We start from the raw sequence: 18,285 nt of genomic DNA on the forward strand, positions 1-18,285 counted from the left end.
GGCTACCAGTTGATAATGTTAACATTACAGTTATGTAGTTGTAATTTATTATCCTAATTATTCTCCCCTTTTTTGGCCTTATTCCTAATCTGATTGGGATCTGTGGGGTTTATTCAACAATGTTGAAAGTAAAAATAATATTATATACTTTATCACCTTTATCATCTAAGGTGAATAGGGCAAAGATTTAGTCAAGAGTTTTATGTATTTCATTGGTTCTCTGTGTTAGTAACATAGCAGAAATTTATGAACCAGACAACTGCTTGGAATGTTATTTAACATTTATATTTAGTGGTTTAACTTGACATTTTATTACTGTAAAGTGGGAAAATAGTCACTCTTTGGCGTGGCTAAATAACATTTTGGAGGTGACTAATTTAGTTGTGAACAAGTAGTGTTTTTTAAGGAAATTAGCAAAGTCATGTTAGTAAGCATTGTGATCCTTGAAACTGATATAATTAAGATTTAAATGTTTGTTATAAAAATAGACTTATTTTGAACTTAGAGTTATTTACTACTTTTTTTGACTTTACTGAATGATTATACATTATTAAAAAAAAATGATTAAAGCAGTCAGTTTAGATAATGCAAAAAAACTTAACACTTCAGGAAATGGACAGTTTGTTGTCTAGAACTGCCAGCTGGGGTGAAAGCAGAAAGCTTTTATAGGATTAATAGTAATGAATAAGAAAGATACTAATAAGAGATTATTTGATTGGGTGGGGTAACATTGTCAACATTGCTTGGGATGAGGAAGCCCAGAGCTGTCTTCTTGTTTGGGGATTGGCTGACAGGACATACTGCATTTCTGGTCAAATGGAGCATTTACAGGGACATGAAAGTTACCTAATTTTCAGTTTGCTGGTTTGGCACCTTGGGCAGGAGTGACTCCATCTTGGGCCTAAAAAGGTATTTCAGCAGTCTGAAAAGCTAGTTATTTAAGTGATCTTGGCATGCACAAATCTACTACTTGTAAAATTAATTTTAGTTAAATAAGAATTATCTGAAAGGGACCATATGGATTTTTTGGTATTATAAGTTGACTTAGGTGGATTTTGAGGGGGATAGAGGAATTAGATAAGAAGGAAAAATAGCTATTCGTTTTCAGGAAGGCAAACTAACACACAGGAGAACTAACACAGAGAAGAACCATGAAATCAGAAACCTTGGGGGTGGGAGGTGGGGTATGTTGGGAGCCACCTTTTTAATGAAGCAAAGTCAGTAAAGAGAACAACAAAAGGCAAAAATTATTATTAATGTGGGTCAGCCTAAGGAGTTAATCTTTTACTTTGGGACAGTGAAGAACTAAGAAAATACACGGGCAGTGATACAGCAAACTATGTTGATATTTAATAGAGTAGCGAAATGCTAGATACATACAAATATATCACCATTACTTTCTATAGGGAGAAATTAGAAGCAATCTAAACTCTCCTGTATAGGAAACTGGTTACGTAAATTATGGTTTGTAAGGTAATACGGGTAACATGGAAAGATTTAACAGATGAAAGGATACATAATTACATTGAAATGCATTGTTAGCGTGGTGAGACTATAGATAATATTCCCATCTCCATTGTACCCAGGGTTTTAAAATGTAGTTCTTTATTTCTAAAATTAATCATAATCAAAATTACAAAGTTTAGAAATCTGGTGGTAGTTTATAAGGAAGACAAATTATTTTTTAGAGATAAGACATTTTTACTTACAATTTTTTTGATAGATAAAGGCCAAAGGAAAGGCTTGCTAAGTCTATGGTTTTATGACTAGAGACATTATTGGTGTTACGGAAAGATATTTGGAGATGATGCTTTCTTAGGAATAGAAGAAAAGTAATTACCCAGTTTTAGATTGGTGGTAGCAAATTTTATTTTGGATGTTACTTACCTAACTTTTATTTTCAAATTATTGATAAGGAAATTTCTCAGTTTTGGAATATTAATTTATACACAGATTATTGTCTCATTTTCTTCCTCATATGACTTACTGGCAGTTTTACTATCTTATTTATATTAGCAACAGAAGAGGTAAAAATTCAAATAGTCCATCCTTCTAGCACTTTGTGCAAAATTTTAGGTAGTAATTCTTATTTTTAAGTAAGTTTTAAGGTTTACCTGAAAAGAATATTTTTAAATTTAAAAAATTACAGCTTTAAAAACAAAAAGTCACAAGTATGTTCAAGAGTAATTTTATAGTACTTGAAAGTTCTGAGGAGGCACATGATGTTATTACATTGATACTTCCTTGGGTAAGTCACTTGAACTGTTCTCCACATGAAATGAGAATTACTTTTAACTGTTGGTGTTAAAAGGATTCAGTTAAGTCACTCAGTCGTGTCCAACTCTTTGTGACCCCATGAACCACAGCACGCCAGGCCTCCCTGTCCATCACCAACTCCCGGAGCCTATCCAAACTCATGTCCATTGAGTCAGCGATGCCATCCAACTATCTGATCCTGTCGTCCCCTTCTCCTCCTGCCCTCAATCTTTTCCAGCATCAGGGTCTTTGCCAATGAGTCATCTTCACATCAGGTGGCCAAAGGATTGGAGTTTCAGCTTCAACATCAGTCCTTCCAATGGACACCCAGGACTGATCTCCTTAAGGATGGACTGGTTGGATCTCCTTGCAGTCCAGGAGACCTCAAGCATCTTCTCCAACACCACAGTTTAAAAGCATCAGTTCTTCGGCAGTCAGCTTTCTTTATAGTCCAACTCTCACATCCATACATGACTACTGGAAAAACCATAGCCTTGACTAGACAGACCTTTGTTGGCAAAGTAATGTGTCTGCTTTTCAATATGCTATCTAGGTTGATCATAACTTTCCTTCCAAGGAGTAAGTGGCTTTTAATTTCATGGCTGCAGTCACCATCTGCAGTGATTTTGGAGCCCCCCAAAATAAAGTCAGCCAGTTTCCACTGTTTCCCCATGTATCTGCCATGAAGTGGTGGGACTGGATGCCATGATCTTAGTTTTCTGAATGTTGAGTTTTAAGCCAACTTTTTCACTCTGCTCTTTCACTTCCATCAAGAGGCTCTTTAGTTCTTCACTTTCTGCCATAAGGGTGGTGTCATCTGCATATCTGAGGTTATTGATATTTCTCCCGGCAATCTCGATTCCAGCTTGTGCTTCCTCCAGCCCAGCGTTTCTCATGATGTATGTAGTCTGCATAGAAGTTAAATAAGCAGGGTGACAATATACAGCCTTGACGTACTCCATTTTCCTATTTGGAACCAGTCTGTTGTTCCGTGTCCAGTTCTAACTGTTGCTTCCTGACCAGCATACAGATTTCTCAAGAGGCAGGTCAGGTGGTCTGATATTCCCATCTCTTTCAGAATTCTCCACAGTTTATTGTGATCCACACAGTCAGAGGCTTTGGCATCATCAGTAAAGCAGAACTAGATGTTTTTCTTGAATTCTCTTGCTTTTTCGATGATCCAGTTTAAAAGGATTAAACTTTAATAAATATAAATCAGATATTATAGTTACTACAGTTTTATTTAAGTGCCTTTTGGATTTAATAACTGGCTCTGAGTTTTTTTTAGATGTGGTCCTTGGATCACTTGCATCAGTAGTATCTGATTATTAGAATGTAGAATCCTGACATGTGCCTCAAACCTGTATGCACACACTCATGGTCACTCACTCAGTTGTGTCTAACTCTTTGTAACCTTTTGGACTTTAGCCTGCCAGACTCCTCTGTCCACAGGATTATTTTCAAGCAAGAATACTGGAGTGGGTTACCATTTCCTCCAGGGAATCTTCCCAACATGGGGATAAAACCTGAGTCTCCTAAATCTAGTGTATCTTCTGATTTGCAGGTGGATTCTTTACCGCTGAGCCATCAGAGAAGCCCCGTAGGCACACTTGAGTTTTTAAGACTAGATGGTGCATGGTAGCACATGAGGAAGGAAGCATGCATAAAAAGTCATTCATTTAAGTTGCCACTGGGAGTTAGATCAAAATAAGACTAAAATTATAAAATATTATTCAACCAGAATTATATCTGTGTTTTAGCGTCACCCGTATCATGTCCATTCCAAATAACCCATTTCTCTTTTCTTTCATGGTTTCTCTGCTATTCCTATTAGCTTTAATGACCACCTATTATTTAGTACATGCAGTCTTTGTACAGTTCATGTTCTTTTTTTAAATATGTCCCATTTACTAAGCTCCTCAAAGTAGAGAATCACTGCCATGTTACCTAGAATACTCACAGTAGAGATAATCATCTGTAGGTCTCTTCATTACATGTCTGCTCAAAAGCTAGTTTTTAGGATGCCTGCTCTATAATCGTGATAACCACAGATGTACCATTTCTCTTAGTTTTAACCTGAGCCCTGTTTTACTTGAGGCTGTGATATTCAGGCTGAGGTTAACTAATTTGTCAAAACAATGGCACATGTCTCTGGAATCCAGTTAGAACCAGTGCCATCAAAGAGCCACGGAAGAATTTTAACCCCAAGTGACTCAACCAGCTCAACATAAAGCCTTTTTTTGGGACCAAGAGTAATCCATGGCTAATGTTTAAATAACAGTGATAATTCTGTGCAATAATAGCTTGAAACCTTCCTTTGCTTTGGTAGTTGAAAGTGAAAGTGTTAGTTGTTCTGTTGTATCTCTTTGTAACCCCATGTATTGTAGCCCTCCAGGCTCCTCTGTCCATGGAACTCCAGGCAAGAATACTGGAGTAGGTTGCCATTCCCTTCTGCAGGGGATCTTCCTGACCCAGGGATAGAACCTAACTGGGTCTCCTGCATTGCAGGTGGACTCAACCATTTGAGGCACCAGGGAAGGTTGTAGGTTATTCCTTTCTGTAACTTATTAACTGGCAATTTAGAAGAAAAATATAAGAAACTATTAAAATACAGTTTTTAACTGTAGATCTGTGTCTGGATATTCTAGGCTTTGGTATAGATTTAGTCTAGCTTGATGATCTCTTTCCTCCCAGCCCTCCCTGAAGTGGCGGGGTGGGGATGTGTGTATATATATATATATGTACATACATATTTTTATTTGTATACATTCTTGAACCACTCTTGATGTGTGAGGTAAGATGTCTTTTAGATGAAGATTCAGCCCTTTTAGTAGTATCTGCTGCTGCTACTGTCGCTAAGTTGCTTCAGTCGTGTTCGACTCTTTGCGACCCCATAGACAGCAGCCCACTAGGCTCCTCTGTCCTTGGGATTCTCCAGGCAAGAGTACTGGAGTGGGTTGCCATTGCCTTCTCAGGGCATGAAAGTGAAAAGTGAAAGTGAAGTTGCTCTGCTGCTGCTGCTGCCGCCAAGTCACTTCAGTCGCTCTAGTGGGCATTTATTTTCGCCACTCATTGCTCACTTCTGCCATACATTGACATCACCACCACAACAGATCATGCCCCTTTGTAACTTTAATCTTTTCCTGTAGATGTTAAAAATATTTTCTGAGGTTTAAAAAAGTCCAAACTTTGAGCATTTAATATTTATCTTTAAAAAAATTCGCATAAGGCTAGAAGTAAATGGTTGTATAGCTTGTCCATTGGACCAGGTCATTTGCTTGTAATTTTTCTTCTCCGTTATGTCTTCCCTCAGGTCCTTTTCATTGCTTCAGAAGTATCTCTGCTTTACCTTTCTACCTATGACTTTTCCCAAGTCACTTTTCTTTCAGGCTTCTCCCTTAGGCCACCTTTACCACGAAGCATTTCTATTTGTTTCTTTCTTGCTTGCCAAGATAAATATGACCATTCACATTAAAAGCAAAAGTTCTATACTCTGTTTATGGTATTCATTCTTTTTACAAAATACTTGTGTGTGCTTATTTATTGTTTGGTGAAAGCTGTTTAAAAAAGGTTAGGAATTAAAGCTTTTTATCTTACTCATCTTTGTATGTCTTTTGAGCAGTTTTACTTGTAGATATAGTTCTTTAAAGCATTTATTTACTTTATGCACAAATAGATGAAACATTATTGAATGATGTTAATTTCTGATTTTTTTGGCAGCAGGTATTTATTACGTCATGTTTATGTTCATTGTTGTGCTATAAAAATGCAGGGTATCTTTTTTTTTTTTCTAAACTTGCTGAGAGTATTTTGCCCTGTGGCTCAGAAACTGGAGCCTATAATACAGAGTGAAGTAAGTCAGAAAGAGAAACACCAATACAGTATATTAATGCATATATATGTAATTTAGAAAGACAGTAACGACGACCCTATATGCAAGACAGCAAAAGACGCAGCAATGTAAAGAATAGACTTTTGGTTGGTCTGTGTTGCAGAAGGCGAGGGCAGGATGATTTGAGAGAATAGCCTTAAAACATGTATATTACCATATGTAAAATAGAGGACATGAAGCAGGGTACTCAAAGCAAGTGCTCTGGGACCACCCGAAAGAGGGTGGGTTGGGGTGGGAAGGGAGGTGGCAGTGGGGGTTCAGGCTGGGAGGACACGTACATTCGTGGCTGATTCATGTCTTTGTATGGCAAAAGCTACCACAATATTGTGAAGTAATTAGTCTCCAATTAATAAATAAATGAAGTATAGCATTGTAGTGTAAGAGGAGAGGTAGTGCATAATTAATACATGTGAATATGTAAATTTATAATATAAAATTTTGTATTATCAAGAGCTATTCTATGTGTGGTAGAGAATATTGCTTTAGCAAAAGGGGAGGATAATTGAATCTGGGAAAGCAGTCTTGAACCAAGGGTAGGGAACGTGTATTCATGTGGTATTAACTACCTGGTTAAAGTTCATCTCTTTATTGATCAGTTATTAAATATACAACATTTTTAGTATATAGATGTAAGATGTAAACATTATTTCATTTGCAAGCTACCTAAAACAAGTTTGAAGAGAGTGGCGCTATCCTTATAAGATGAAGAAACTCAGGCTCAGAAAAGTTGAGAGAGACCAAACTGTCTTGGTGTCTTAGCTCATGTTTTTAAGCATATTTAGCTTTTTTTTTTTCTTTTTGAGAATATAGGAGAATGTGAAAAGTGTGTCTCTGAATGTGGCTTTGTTTCTGGGAAGTAATCTCTTATCAATCTTATTTAGTCACATTTAAGTCATGATTAACAGGAACTCACTACTAAAGTAGTGTAAGGTCTTTAAAAGATTCTGCAAAATAATATAATTGATATCACTTTGTGTTTAGGCGTGAATTACCCTTTACTAAGTCAGCTCATCTCACCAATCCTTGGAATGAACATAAGCCAGTAAAGATTGGACGTGATGGACAGGTTTGTTGTTTTAATTGATTCTAAAAAACATTTAATCACTCTTCTAGAAATCTTTATTGAAAGTTACTTTAAAACCATTTTTGAATGAATTTCTGGGAATGATTGGGGAAAATATTCTTATTTGGAGTTTGGGATTACTGTAATTATGACTGATTGAATGACTTCCATTAATGTAGAAAGGTAGATTTATGTGCTACTTGATTTATACAATTGAAGGAAAAGTTTTTGAACAGAACTGGCATGATTTTAAAAACCTTTTAGGTTTAGGTTTTTCATTGTATTATTACTGTTTAACAGATTCTGATACATTTTATAGATGCCACTTAACATCTTTACTGAAGTTTTCTGAATAGAAAGAAACTTTATTAAAAGGAGATGAATGTGTGTATATGCAGGTTGTCTAGTCTGTAGATGAAATTAAAAATGTGCCGTGATTTAAAATAAACGTAGGCCTGTGACCCTTAGTTTTCTAAATGTAATTTTGAACCAAGTTTTTATTGCTCATAAGTGAAAATGTTGGTAATTTAAAATAAAAATTATACAAAGCCCATAGATTAATTTGCCCTTGTTAATATATTTCAGTGCATTTTGCAGTTCATAAACATGAAAATTGTTGACACACACTAAACATTTTTTCTCCATTGTATTTAGATGGATGACTTCGTCCTGATACTTCATGTATTTTGCACAAAGAAATATTCCTTTGTTACAGAGGGTGACTGTCACAGATTCTGTAGTTAACCTTGCAGATTCTGTGCTGTGCTTAGTCGTTCAGTTGTGTCTGACTCATTGCAACCTCATGGACTGTAGCCCATCAGGCTCCTCTGTCCATGGGAATTCTCCAGGCAAGAACACTGGAATGGGTTGCCATGCTCTCCTCCAGGGTATTTTCCCAACCCAGGGATCAAACCCTGGTCTCCCACATTGCAGACCGATTCTTGACTGTCTGAGCCACTAGGGAAACCATTTTCCCCCTTACATAAATACATGAAACACTTTTGAAAAGTTTTTTTTAAATCATTCAAGGAAGTTGATTGGAATCTCATGTGATCATCAACCTTGGGAAGGAAACCTCCAAGTCAGCCTGTTTTTGTTCTGTACATCAGGAAAATAGAACAAGTCTATCAGACATTTCTCCCTTCTTTCATTTTGTAAATTACTGCTTTCTTATTCCAGGAAATTGAACTTGAATGTGGAACCCAGCTTTGTCTTCTATTTCCCCCTGATGAAAGTATTGACTTGTATCAGGTCATTCATAAAATGCGTCACAAGAGAAGAATGCATTCTCAGCCCCGATCAAGAGGACGACCATCCCGTCGAGAACCAGTCCGGGATGTGGGAAGGTTAGAAACGTTCTTTGGACTGATAATAGGCACATATATCAGAATAACATGATGGAGGAATGTGATTCGTCAAAAGTTTGTCCTGCGGTAAAGAAGAAAGAGAAAATCCTCAAATCAAGCTGCATGGACTAGTTTGTGGCTTCATTGAGGATTTCAGATGGTCACCTTGGTCTCAGTCATTTTTCAAGAGGAAAATGGGGATCTTTCCTTATGCAGAAAAAATTATCTGCTAACGAGTGATAACCAGTTTAGATTAGATAGTAATCTGATAATCCAATGTATATCATTGAAATGAGGTAGGCCTTTGTTGCTAAGAACAGGCTAGAAAGGAGGAAGAGGAGGAAGTCTTTATTTGCAAAAATTGTTAATATTTTGTAAAAAGCCTTTTCTTTCAGGTGTGTCTCTGGATAAGCCTTATCAGATATGGGACTTTTATAAAGGATCACTATTATTTTTTCAGAAGATGACGCCTCATTTATTAGAGGATAAAATATTTTAAGTTATTTTGATATTCAAGAGGAGCATTGTTGGGACTATTTCAGATTTTACCATCGTGATGTGTTAACCCCATTCTCAATATTGTCTAACATGTACCCCGTGAATTCACACATCTTGCTGAGCTTCTGAAAACAATAGGTTCTTTCCAAAGGGGATCAAGTGGCCCTGGGAGACCCGGCAACAAACCAAAAAGAAGGGCTGTTGCTGTGTCTGTTAACAGCTTTTCCAGATGCTGGCAGTACCTGTGGACTTAAAAGTGTTTTTTAGAGGATCGCCATGGTTGTTGATCACTACTTTATGAACTAAACAGCATTTTCCAGGAAAAGGGGTTTTAACTTGTTACAGAATTGGAGAAGTCTTTGCAAAGGACTGATTTAAGCCCTTCACCCAACACCTTACCCTGAGTAGATTTGCATACAGCTAAATCTAAAATATTCTGCTAAAGACTGTTGGATGTGTGGTTGATGGGATGAAACCTTTGGTTAAGTTTCCTTTTGGTGGAAACATCCTGTGGTAGGTACAGATAATCCAACAAGAGTCCCCATTTCTTTGAGCTTAAGAAGGACACTGTCAAGTAGGTAGGAGGAAACCTGGCAGAGCCCCCTTACTTTTGGCCTAAAAGGACTGATCACCAAGATGTCTTTTGAAGTTTTAAGCTAAGAGATTTCCAGTGCAATACAGTACATACAAGTGAAGTTTTTACCTCAGATTTGCAATGGACTGTAAACTATACTTATTACACCACTACTCCTCTCAAGCCTGCCAGGGCCTCCATATTTGTATGTGGCTTACAGCTTAAAGTCAGTAGTTGGACTACTTTATGAACTGTTACTATCATGTTTTATACCGGTCGTAAATGCACTCCCCAAACTACAGGAAAGCGGTATGTTTATTTTTTAAACCAGTTTTTAATTTTCTTAGTCTTATTTATTGTAGATGCAACTGTTTTATTATGTTGGGGGGCTTGGGTTTATTGCAGCTTTGTAGTTTGAGTGAACTTGTGTTGCAGAAGTTTATGAAAGCAGTAAACATTCAGAAATAACTGGAAAGCTAGTGATGCCCAGGTTATTACAGAGATTTTGACAATAAGGGTAAAAAGATATATTTATTATTACCTTAAAAAACTTGAAATTTTGTTTTTTCTTTTGTGTAGCTCTTTATTAAATGCTAAGTAAAGTGAAGTGTATTTCATGATGTATATACATTAACCTTAATGGTTACATTAACCGTTGAGATTTATGGAAGATCATGAAGAGCAGCCTGCTGCAGATAGTAAAGTTTCACCTTCTAAAGAATACATTTTGAATTTGTATTATGAAACTCTGTTAAAACTCTGCCCCATTATTTTCCAGTTTATTTTAAGGCATTGTTTCTGGGAAAAAAATTCCCATACTTTGTAAATGTTATTAACTTTAAAAATTAGTTTTTCAAAGTATTTAAACATTTTTAAAACTTTCCTGTAAAATAGCTTTTAATAAGTATCAAATTTTCTGTATGATCATGTGAAAAGTATAATTTTGTACAAAGCAGAAGAAAAATATTTAAGAAATACATAATTTTCTTTAGATTTAACCTAAAATGACATGAATAAGTTTAAATATATAGATTTTAGGGTTACCTGTTGTGTAATGATGAGAAGTTTTTTCCCCTTTATTTTACCTGAATGAAGAGTTTATTCAGAAAAGTGTTTTAATTGTTAAACTGGATATTTATATTAGCTTTAGGGTAGCTCATTTACTTTTGTTTAGATAACTAAAATGTGATTTACATATTTTGAGCAGATTGCTTTTAAGTGTCTGATCATAGCACAAGGATTAGAGAATATGTTTCTTTCTAGCAATACATCTAAGGATTGATGTATAATAATTTGAGGAGTTAAAATTTAGAGATTCTAAGATGTTTGTCCACCAAAGACAAGGCTGTTATTTTAAAGGAAATAATGAGCTTTTCTTTGTACTTATTTCTGTCAGAAACTCTTACTTTGCTGTTTGTTCTCCTAGCAGTTTTTGGTTTAATTTCTAATGTGTCTAATTTATGTAGGCGTCGACCAGAAGATTATGATATTCATAACAGCAGAAAGAAACCAAGGATTGACTATGCCCCTGAGTTTCATCAGAGACCAGGTTAATATTTTATAATCCTGCAGATATTTGACTTGAAATTATTAAAAGCAGCAACAGCACAGAATCTTCTATCATGACCCTATAGTTTTAAAAGTGAGAAAACTTTAGGATAGCTATTAATGACCTGAAATTGTAGGAAATGGAAACTGCACTTGTGTTTTAAGTGTTTTAAGATAAAGTGTAGTTAGGGAAAGCAATGAACTTACACTCTTATTAGGATTTTTATTCTCTTTGATACTTAGTATTTCCTGTGGTAGAAAGCTTTACTTGGAAACTGAAATTATGCTATATTTTTCTAAATACATCTTTGATTTTCATATTTTTAGAGAGGAATGGGAAATGCTTGGTTTGTAATCTAAAAGCAGCTTTTCAGTTAACCTTTCCCTTACTGGAGTTGAAAAAGGCACACTATAGTTAAGAGAACATATTTATTTAAAACAGTCACGGACACACTTAGAAAAATCAGACCATTTGGAAGTTGGTGTTAGTGAGCATTACAGCATTGTTACATGACACGTGGCTTGATAAGCCTCATTCTTCTCCAAAATGGGATATTCTGAAGAAGTAAAATTTTTCCCCAGTAACTTGGCCACTTAAACTTTTTCACATTTTAATTTACTAAGTTCTTAGGAGAAGAAGAGGGGAGAATATTTCTCTGATTACTGTGGTTCTTTCATTTAAAATGTATATATTTTAATTTTTGCAACTTTTGTTAATTTTGTTTTTCTCCCCTTAAGTTTGCATTTTTTAAAGCTTTGGTTGACTTAGCAAGGCTTATGTATACTCAAGGTGGAAGGTAAACATTTGTTTTAAGGAAGACCTATTACAGTGTCCTCAAGATAATTCCTCTGTCCTTACCTTCCTGTGGTGCAGCATGAAGAAATTTCTGTCTAGCAAGAATTGGGGTGTGGATTTAGAAGATCCATATGCAAACCTCTCTAACAGTTTATAATTCTGTGATATCAGTAAGTTATTTAGTTACTTTCTAATTATGTAATCTGAGAAGAAAATTTGAAAATGGAATAGTATGATAATAGTATCATTTAATAGCTTCACTATTATATCATGGGAAGAATTGAAATGAGTGGTAAGGAAGGTTTAATTATGATGCCATAATAAAAAATATAAGTTTGATATACTAAAATGCTTGATGTTTGAACAGGGTATTTAAAGGATCCACGATACCAGGAAGTAGATAGGTAAGTTGGGTTCATTTTTGTTCAGTTTTGAATTACATTCTTGGAACTAGTTTATGAACCACCTGAATTTAGTTTCACAAATCTTATTCCCAACAGACGGTTTTCAGGAGTTCGCCGAGATGTATTTTTAAATGGGGTAAGCATTTCTTTTTATTAATTTAATGCACATAATAAAATCAGTATCTGCTTGATTTTGTAAGTTCTGGGTTTTTTATTTATTGACATTATCATCTTTCATTTTAGTCCTACAATGATTATGTGAGGGAATTTCATAACATGGGACCACCACCACCTTGGCAAGGAATGGTTTGTATTAATTCTGTTTTTGCAAGTTATATAATTTCATTTGCAGTTCCATATATTTTGAATGCTTACTTGGAGTATGATTGTTATAGTTACCCATTAAGAGACATAAAATACATGTCTGGTGATAAGTAAAATTGCATGCTCTTTAAAGGCTAATGAATGATTGGATTTGTATTAACAGTGGAGGCTTAGTTGATAAATGTTATGATTTATTATTGTGGTGGCTAGTAGTATATAAACTCTTCAGGGTTCAAATACCTTCTCTTCTCTACTCTGACTTTAGATAAGTTTCATAATACATTTTTGTCTTAATTTTCCTTATCTGTGAAATTTGGATATCCATTCATTCTTTGACTCATGAAACTGTTTAGTACCTACTCTGCAGAACACTGTTTGCTCTTGGTGTACATCGGTGAATAAGTTGGACAGTATGCCTATGCTTGTATAGTTTAAAATTTAATGGAATAGTGTCAACCTCGTAGGATTGTCAAGAAGCCAAGTTTGCAAAATACATGTTAAGTTTAGCATAGTACCTGACCCTGATATTCAGTAAATTCTCTATGTTAAATAAGGTTAACTAAATCTTGTTCCTAAACTTTAATTTTTTTTCTTTCTCTAAGAAAACTAAATGTGCTTCTTAGAGTATATTGTAAAGTATTAAAGATACCTGAAGCATTAATTCCTAATAAAATAAAACAGCTTGGAAGTTTAATTTGTTCTGATTGTTTCTTACCTTTTTATCTTGAAATGCTTCCTGTAATGTGGCGTTTTCATCTGACTTTTGTTTCACTTAAGGTACTGTATATAGACAGATAAATTATTTCTTTCCTTTAGAGTATGAAACTAAAAAAATATTTAATAGTAATATCTTGGCCCTAACTAGGAGGAGAACTACCTTGATTTTCCATCATTCATTTTATAATTGCATTTAAAAGTTCATTAGCTCTTTAAATACATTTGTGCATAGTATTAACATGACTGATTCTAGAGTCAGAATGTCTGATGTTGTGTCTAACTTCTACCCCCTTTAGTAGCAGTGTGAATTTGAGCAAGTGACCTAACCATTTGGAGCCTCAGTTTCCCTTTTTGTAAACTAGGATCACATAATAATACTATTAGCTATAATTCTATTAGTACCTATCTGTAGGGTTGCTGTGGGGATTCAGTGAGACTTGTAAAGTGCTTAGGACAGTGCCTGGACAATAGTAATCACTGTGTAGGAGGCTTTTGATTTCTAGTGGTATTTTATGGTATGTAAGTATAAATGTTACGTGTTAGATGATGGAGTTTAAATATTCAGAAGTTTTATTACACACATTTTTTTTTCAACAAGCAAATAAAGAGGGTATTTTAAAGAATGCTGATGTCATCAAAGTAAATGGCTTCAACAGAGTAAATTCTTTGGGATGGGTGGTTTGGATAGGGGAATTCTAAGAACGGTTTGTTACCAAGGATGTTTTTTAGATGCTTACGGAAATGGTTTTCTTTTTTTAGGCTCCTTATCCTGGAATGGAACAACCTCCACACCATCCTTACTATCAGCACCATGCTCCACCTCCTCAAGCTCATCCCCCTTATTCAGGACATCACCCAGTACCACATGAAGCAAGATACAGAGATAAACGAGTAGTAAGTGCACAAGAAGGCAAAAGCGTGAGGGAACACTTAGAATTCTGTAGATAATTTAAATGTGGGGGACACCGACTTGCTGGAAAAGACCCTGATGTTGGGAAGGATTGAAGGCAAGAGAAAAAGGGCGACAGAGGATGAGATAGTTGGATGGCATCCCAACTCAGTGGTCATGAGTGAGATAGTGAAGATAGTGAAGGGAGATAGTGAAGTACAGGGAAGCCTAGTGTGCTGCAGTCCATGGGGTCAAAAAGAGTCTGACATGACTTAGTGACTGAACAACAACCAGATTATGTTGATTAATAGATAATGGTTTCATATTCCTATTGCAGATTGTTTAGGCTAATCCCTTTGATTATTTCAGTGGATTATTTTTGAGTTAATATTTCTGGGTCTTCAATATAATAGTTGGGCTGAGTTTGTTTATTAAATGCTCCACACATGATGACTCTGCTGGGCCACATAAACTTCTTATTATCTTCCCACATGATAAAGAACATGCATGTCTGAGAACCAGTCAGAGCGGTAGTTTCCTATATTTGAGATACTTTCATCTGTCATTTATTTCCTTATCTCATGAAGTTATTAATCCTTCAAAATAAAGTCACACTAGGACCATTAATATTTAGTAAAACAATCTGAGAATTCTAACAAACAGACTTTTGGAGAAGGAAATGGCAACCCCCTCCAGTATTGTTGCCTGGAAAAGCCTGTAGACAGAGGATCCTGGCAGGCTGCATTGCAGTTCATGGAGTCACAGAAAGAGTGGGACATGACTTCACAACTGAACAGCAGTAGACTTTTAGTAGTTGTTTTTTTTTTTTTCCCCAACCACTCGAAGAAGTATACAGCCACTGTACGATGAAATCTTAGTTGAATAGCTAGGTTGTGGTGTTTTTAAAAATGCCTTTTTTAAATGATCAGATTACTTTCAAAAAAGTAAGTTTTTCTGAGACTCTTACCAAAATATTCTTGTCGTTTTTAACAGGTTGTGCTTCATGCACCATTATATAGTAGCTTTCTGGCTAATATATATGTGTAATGTATTTTGTATTTACTTAATTGCTTTTTTTTTAATATATGAAAGGTAGTGTGAAAATTTGAATCTTATAAGCTGACTTTTGAAGAAACAAAGTTCAGTAAGTAAAGATGAGTTGAGAACTGAAAGAGGAACTCTAGAGCAGGGGTCAAGCTTAGTAGTAGCCACAGTGACAACCTTGCACCTCACTTACTTGCTTATCTTACCCTTCACTGTCCTCCTCAGCCTATGTGTATTATTAGCTCTGTGTGAAATAGACTTCACAGTATTATTGCAGTACATATTTTTAAAAAATTCTGTCAAATTCCATAAATTGTTAACAGTGATTTAGTTTGAAAGAAAATCAGGAATGGAAGAATTCCCAATTTCACCTTTAGAGGGCAGAGTTGGTTTGCTTTAGTTTGTAGACTCAAAGGAGGAAAAATTAAGTAGAATCCACCTGTTGAAGAAAAACATTGACATTTAGCATAGGTGGCCCCATGTATTGATGTTATTGATCATGTGTTTGGAGGTCATCATTAGGTGATTATTTTGGCTTAAATCTTATAAAAGAGATTGGGTAGAGAAATTAAAAACTGACTACAAAAAATGCTTTTTTAAATGAGGTCTGAGTAAATCATTTGTTGTGTCTAATTAGTAAGACATCAGAATCCTTTTTATAAACAGTGTCAAAATTGCTTTCTGTGAATTAATACATTAGGGTATTTCTTTAGATTCTTCTCTCTACCAGATAATAATTACCATAAATGGACTCATAAATTACATTTGATTTTTGACATACCTTATCCATTTCTTACCTTTTCTAGCATGATTATGATATGAGGGTGGATGATTTCCTTCGTCGAACACAGGCTGTTGTCAGTGGCCGGAGAAGTAGACCCCGTGAAAGAGATCGGGAGCGAGAACGAGACCGACCTAGAGATAACAGAAGAGACAGAGAGCGAGATAGAGGACGTGATAGAGAAAGAGAAAGAGAGCGATTATGTGATCGGGACAGAGACCGAGGGGAGAGAGGTAGATATAGGAGATAATGCGCTTTTGGAAGCACTGATTGTTTAAAGATACAGAATCTTGTATTTTTCTTTTTGTGTGTGTTTACAAGTAGTAAATTTATTTTCAACTGTCTACTTAAAAGTTCATTGTGTAGAAGGATTTATTATGACCCTCTTTGTTCCAAGCATGCAGTATAATAAGAACTGGAAAAACTCAAATCCTCCAAAAATGCACAGTTGACAATTTGAGTTGATACTTTTATTGGGACAGAATGGAACAGTCCGAGAATGTAGATACTGATTCAATCTCTGTAAATCTTCATCTGCTTATAGGGTGTTCATCCTAGAGTTATTTTTTGTTCATTTTCTTTCTTTTGGATCTTGATTGATGACTGCCATGATATTTTGCTTTGATGTATTTCTACATGTAGTTGCACACGGTTCAGTAAAAATAATGCTGCTATCAAGTATGCAAATATTGAAGTATGATGGTTTGACTCTATGGCAGTGTTGTAGCAGCCTCTTGGTTTCTCCCTTTCCCTCTTTTTTTTAATCTTAAAAAAGTCATTTTTTATTTTTCTTCGTCTTCAATGATGAGAGCAATATTAAGAAGACATTGCTATCTAATTTTTAATCTTTTTAGATAGGAAAACTTCTTATGTTCAGTAGCATGGTTGATGCTATTGGTTTAGCCTTCTCCTCCAAACTGTATACATTGGCTTGGAATGTTCACAATTTGCGTGTGTGGCAGCAGAAGATAATTCCCATATTCTACATTGCTACTGTTTTGTATAAAATAAATTGGTAAAGATTGACACTTATCTCTTGTGTTTCTTTCTTGTCTGAACGCAAGTTTGTTTTCTTGTGTATGATGTATGGGTTGGCCAAAAAGTTCATTTGGGTGTTCCATATGATGTTATGGAAAGACCCAAATGAACTTTTTGACCAACCTATTAGTGGACATAAAAGAATGCTTTGTGCTTAGAAATTGTGGGAACCCCATTTGTCTTTTTTGCGTATTTTATCAAAAATGATTAACCTAGGTTAATTATATATAAATGCTTACTTTTGTTTCTAATGTAAGAACTAATGATACACAGTGGAATTTTATTGATATTTTGGTTAAGGTATTCATTTGGTAGCATTTTTGGATCTACTTTGGTTACAGGATTATTTTGTTTTTTCAGGTTTTGTGTTCATCTTTGATAAGTTAGATATTTCCTATTTTACTTTTAAAATACACCTTTAAAATTAATCCTCATAGAGTTACTTAAGTTGATCATTAATCCCTCTCAGTAGTAGCAAGCTATATAAAATATAGTTTATAAGAGATTTAAATTTTTTTTCATAAATCCACACGTTTATTTATTTACTTTTTAGTAAGTTTAAATACTTAAAGGGTGCAACATCACCCAGGTTCTGTGTCCAGTAGCAGGAAGGTTGCTTTGAAATTGGGCATGAACCATGCCACTGTTTCTGTGAGCGTGAGTTATCTTTTTCCAGATTACTCTGGTTTTGTTAGGTTATCTGCCAGGATTTACTGTGGTGGTCTCTGCTTTGTGCACATAAGCAGATCTCTTGCCTAGATAGAATTCATCCTAAGCGTATACACCTTCAATTTTCAGCAGAGCTGTGTGTTCCCTCTGGTTCCATAGACCCCGCTTTTAGCCAGTAAAAATGGCCTTGTACCACAGCCTTCCAGACATATCTGCCATTTTAGACATCCTGCTCCCAGCAGGCCTCTGCAGGATCCAAGATGGCTGAAAGAGCTGTATTACCATTTTGGCCTTTGTTATGTTGAATATTTAAATATTTGTGATACTTGCATGTTTGACACTGTTGTAATTCTGTACTAGATCATGTTTATAATTTTATTAGTGTCAAAAGAAAACAAGAACTTCACTGTTGAATGATTTTTAAAACCTTTAGTTTACCGCTTTCG

The 18,285-nt window shown here is 35.3% G+C and overlaps 1 protein-coding gene across 4 annotated transcripts in view; it reads left to right on the forward strand.

Annotated features, from left to right (window-relative positions):
• Positions 1-17,153, forward strand: part of YTHDC1 (YTH N6-methyladenosine RNA binding protein C1) — a 38,510-nt gene extending 21,357 nt beyond the window's left edge. For 2 of the 4 annotated variants that reach the window (XM_052641706.1, XM_052641708.1), the window contains 8 exons: positions 7,130-7,214; positions 8,391-8,557; positions 11,096-11,178; positions 12,341-12,377; positions 12,450-12,513; positions 12,621-12,683; positions 14,178-14,312; positions 16,158-17,153. In XM_052641706.1, coding sequence (XP_052497666.1) covers positions 7,130-7,214; positions 8,391-8,557; positions 11,096-11,178; positions 12,341-12,377; positions 12,450-12,513; positions 12,621-12,683; positions 14,178-14,312; positions 16,158-16,382 — 859 coding nt within the window. In that variant the 3' untranslated portion in view covers positions 16,383-17,153. The remainder of the gene's footprint in view (positions 1-7,129; positions 7,215-8,390; positions 8,558-11,095; positions 11,179-12,340; positions 12,378-12,449; positions 12,514-12,620; positions 12,684-14,177; positions 14,313-16,157) is intronic. The other 2 variants (XM_052641707.1, XM_052641710.1) reach the window with 1 other exon arrangement.
• The last annotated feature ends 1,132 nt before the right edge of the window (positions 17,154-18,285 follow it).

This window comes from Budorcas taxicolor, chromosome 6 (genome assembly GCF_023091745.1).
Source record: "Budorcas taxicolor isolate Tak-1 chromosome 6, Takin1.1, whole genome shotgun sequence".
Classification (NCBI taxonomy): Eukaryota; Metazoa; Chordata; class Mammalia; order Artiodactyla; family Bovidae; genus Budorcas; species Budorcas taxicolor.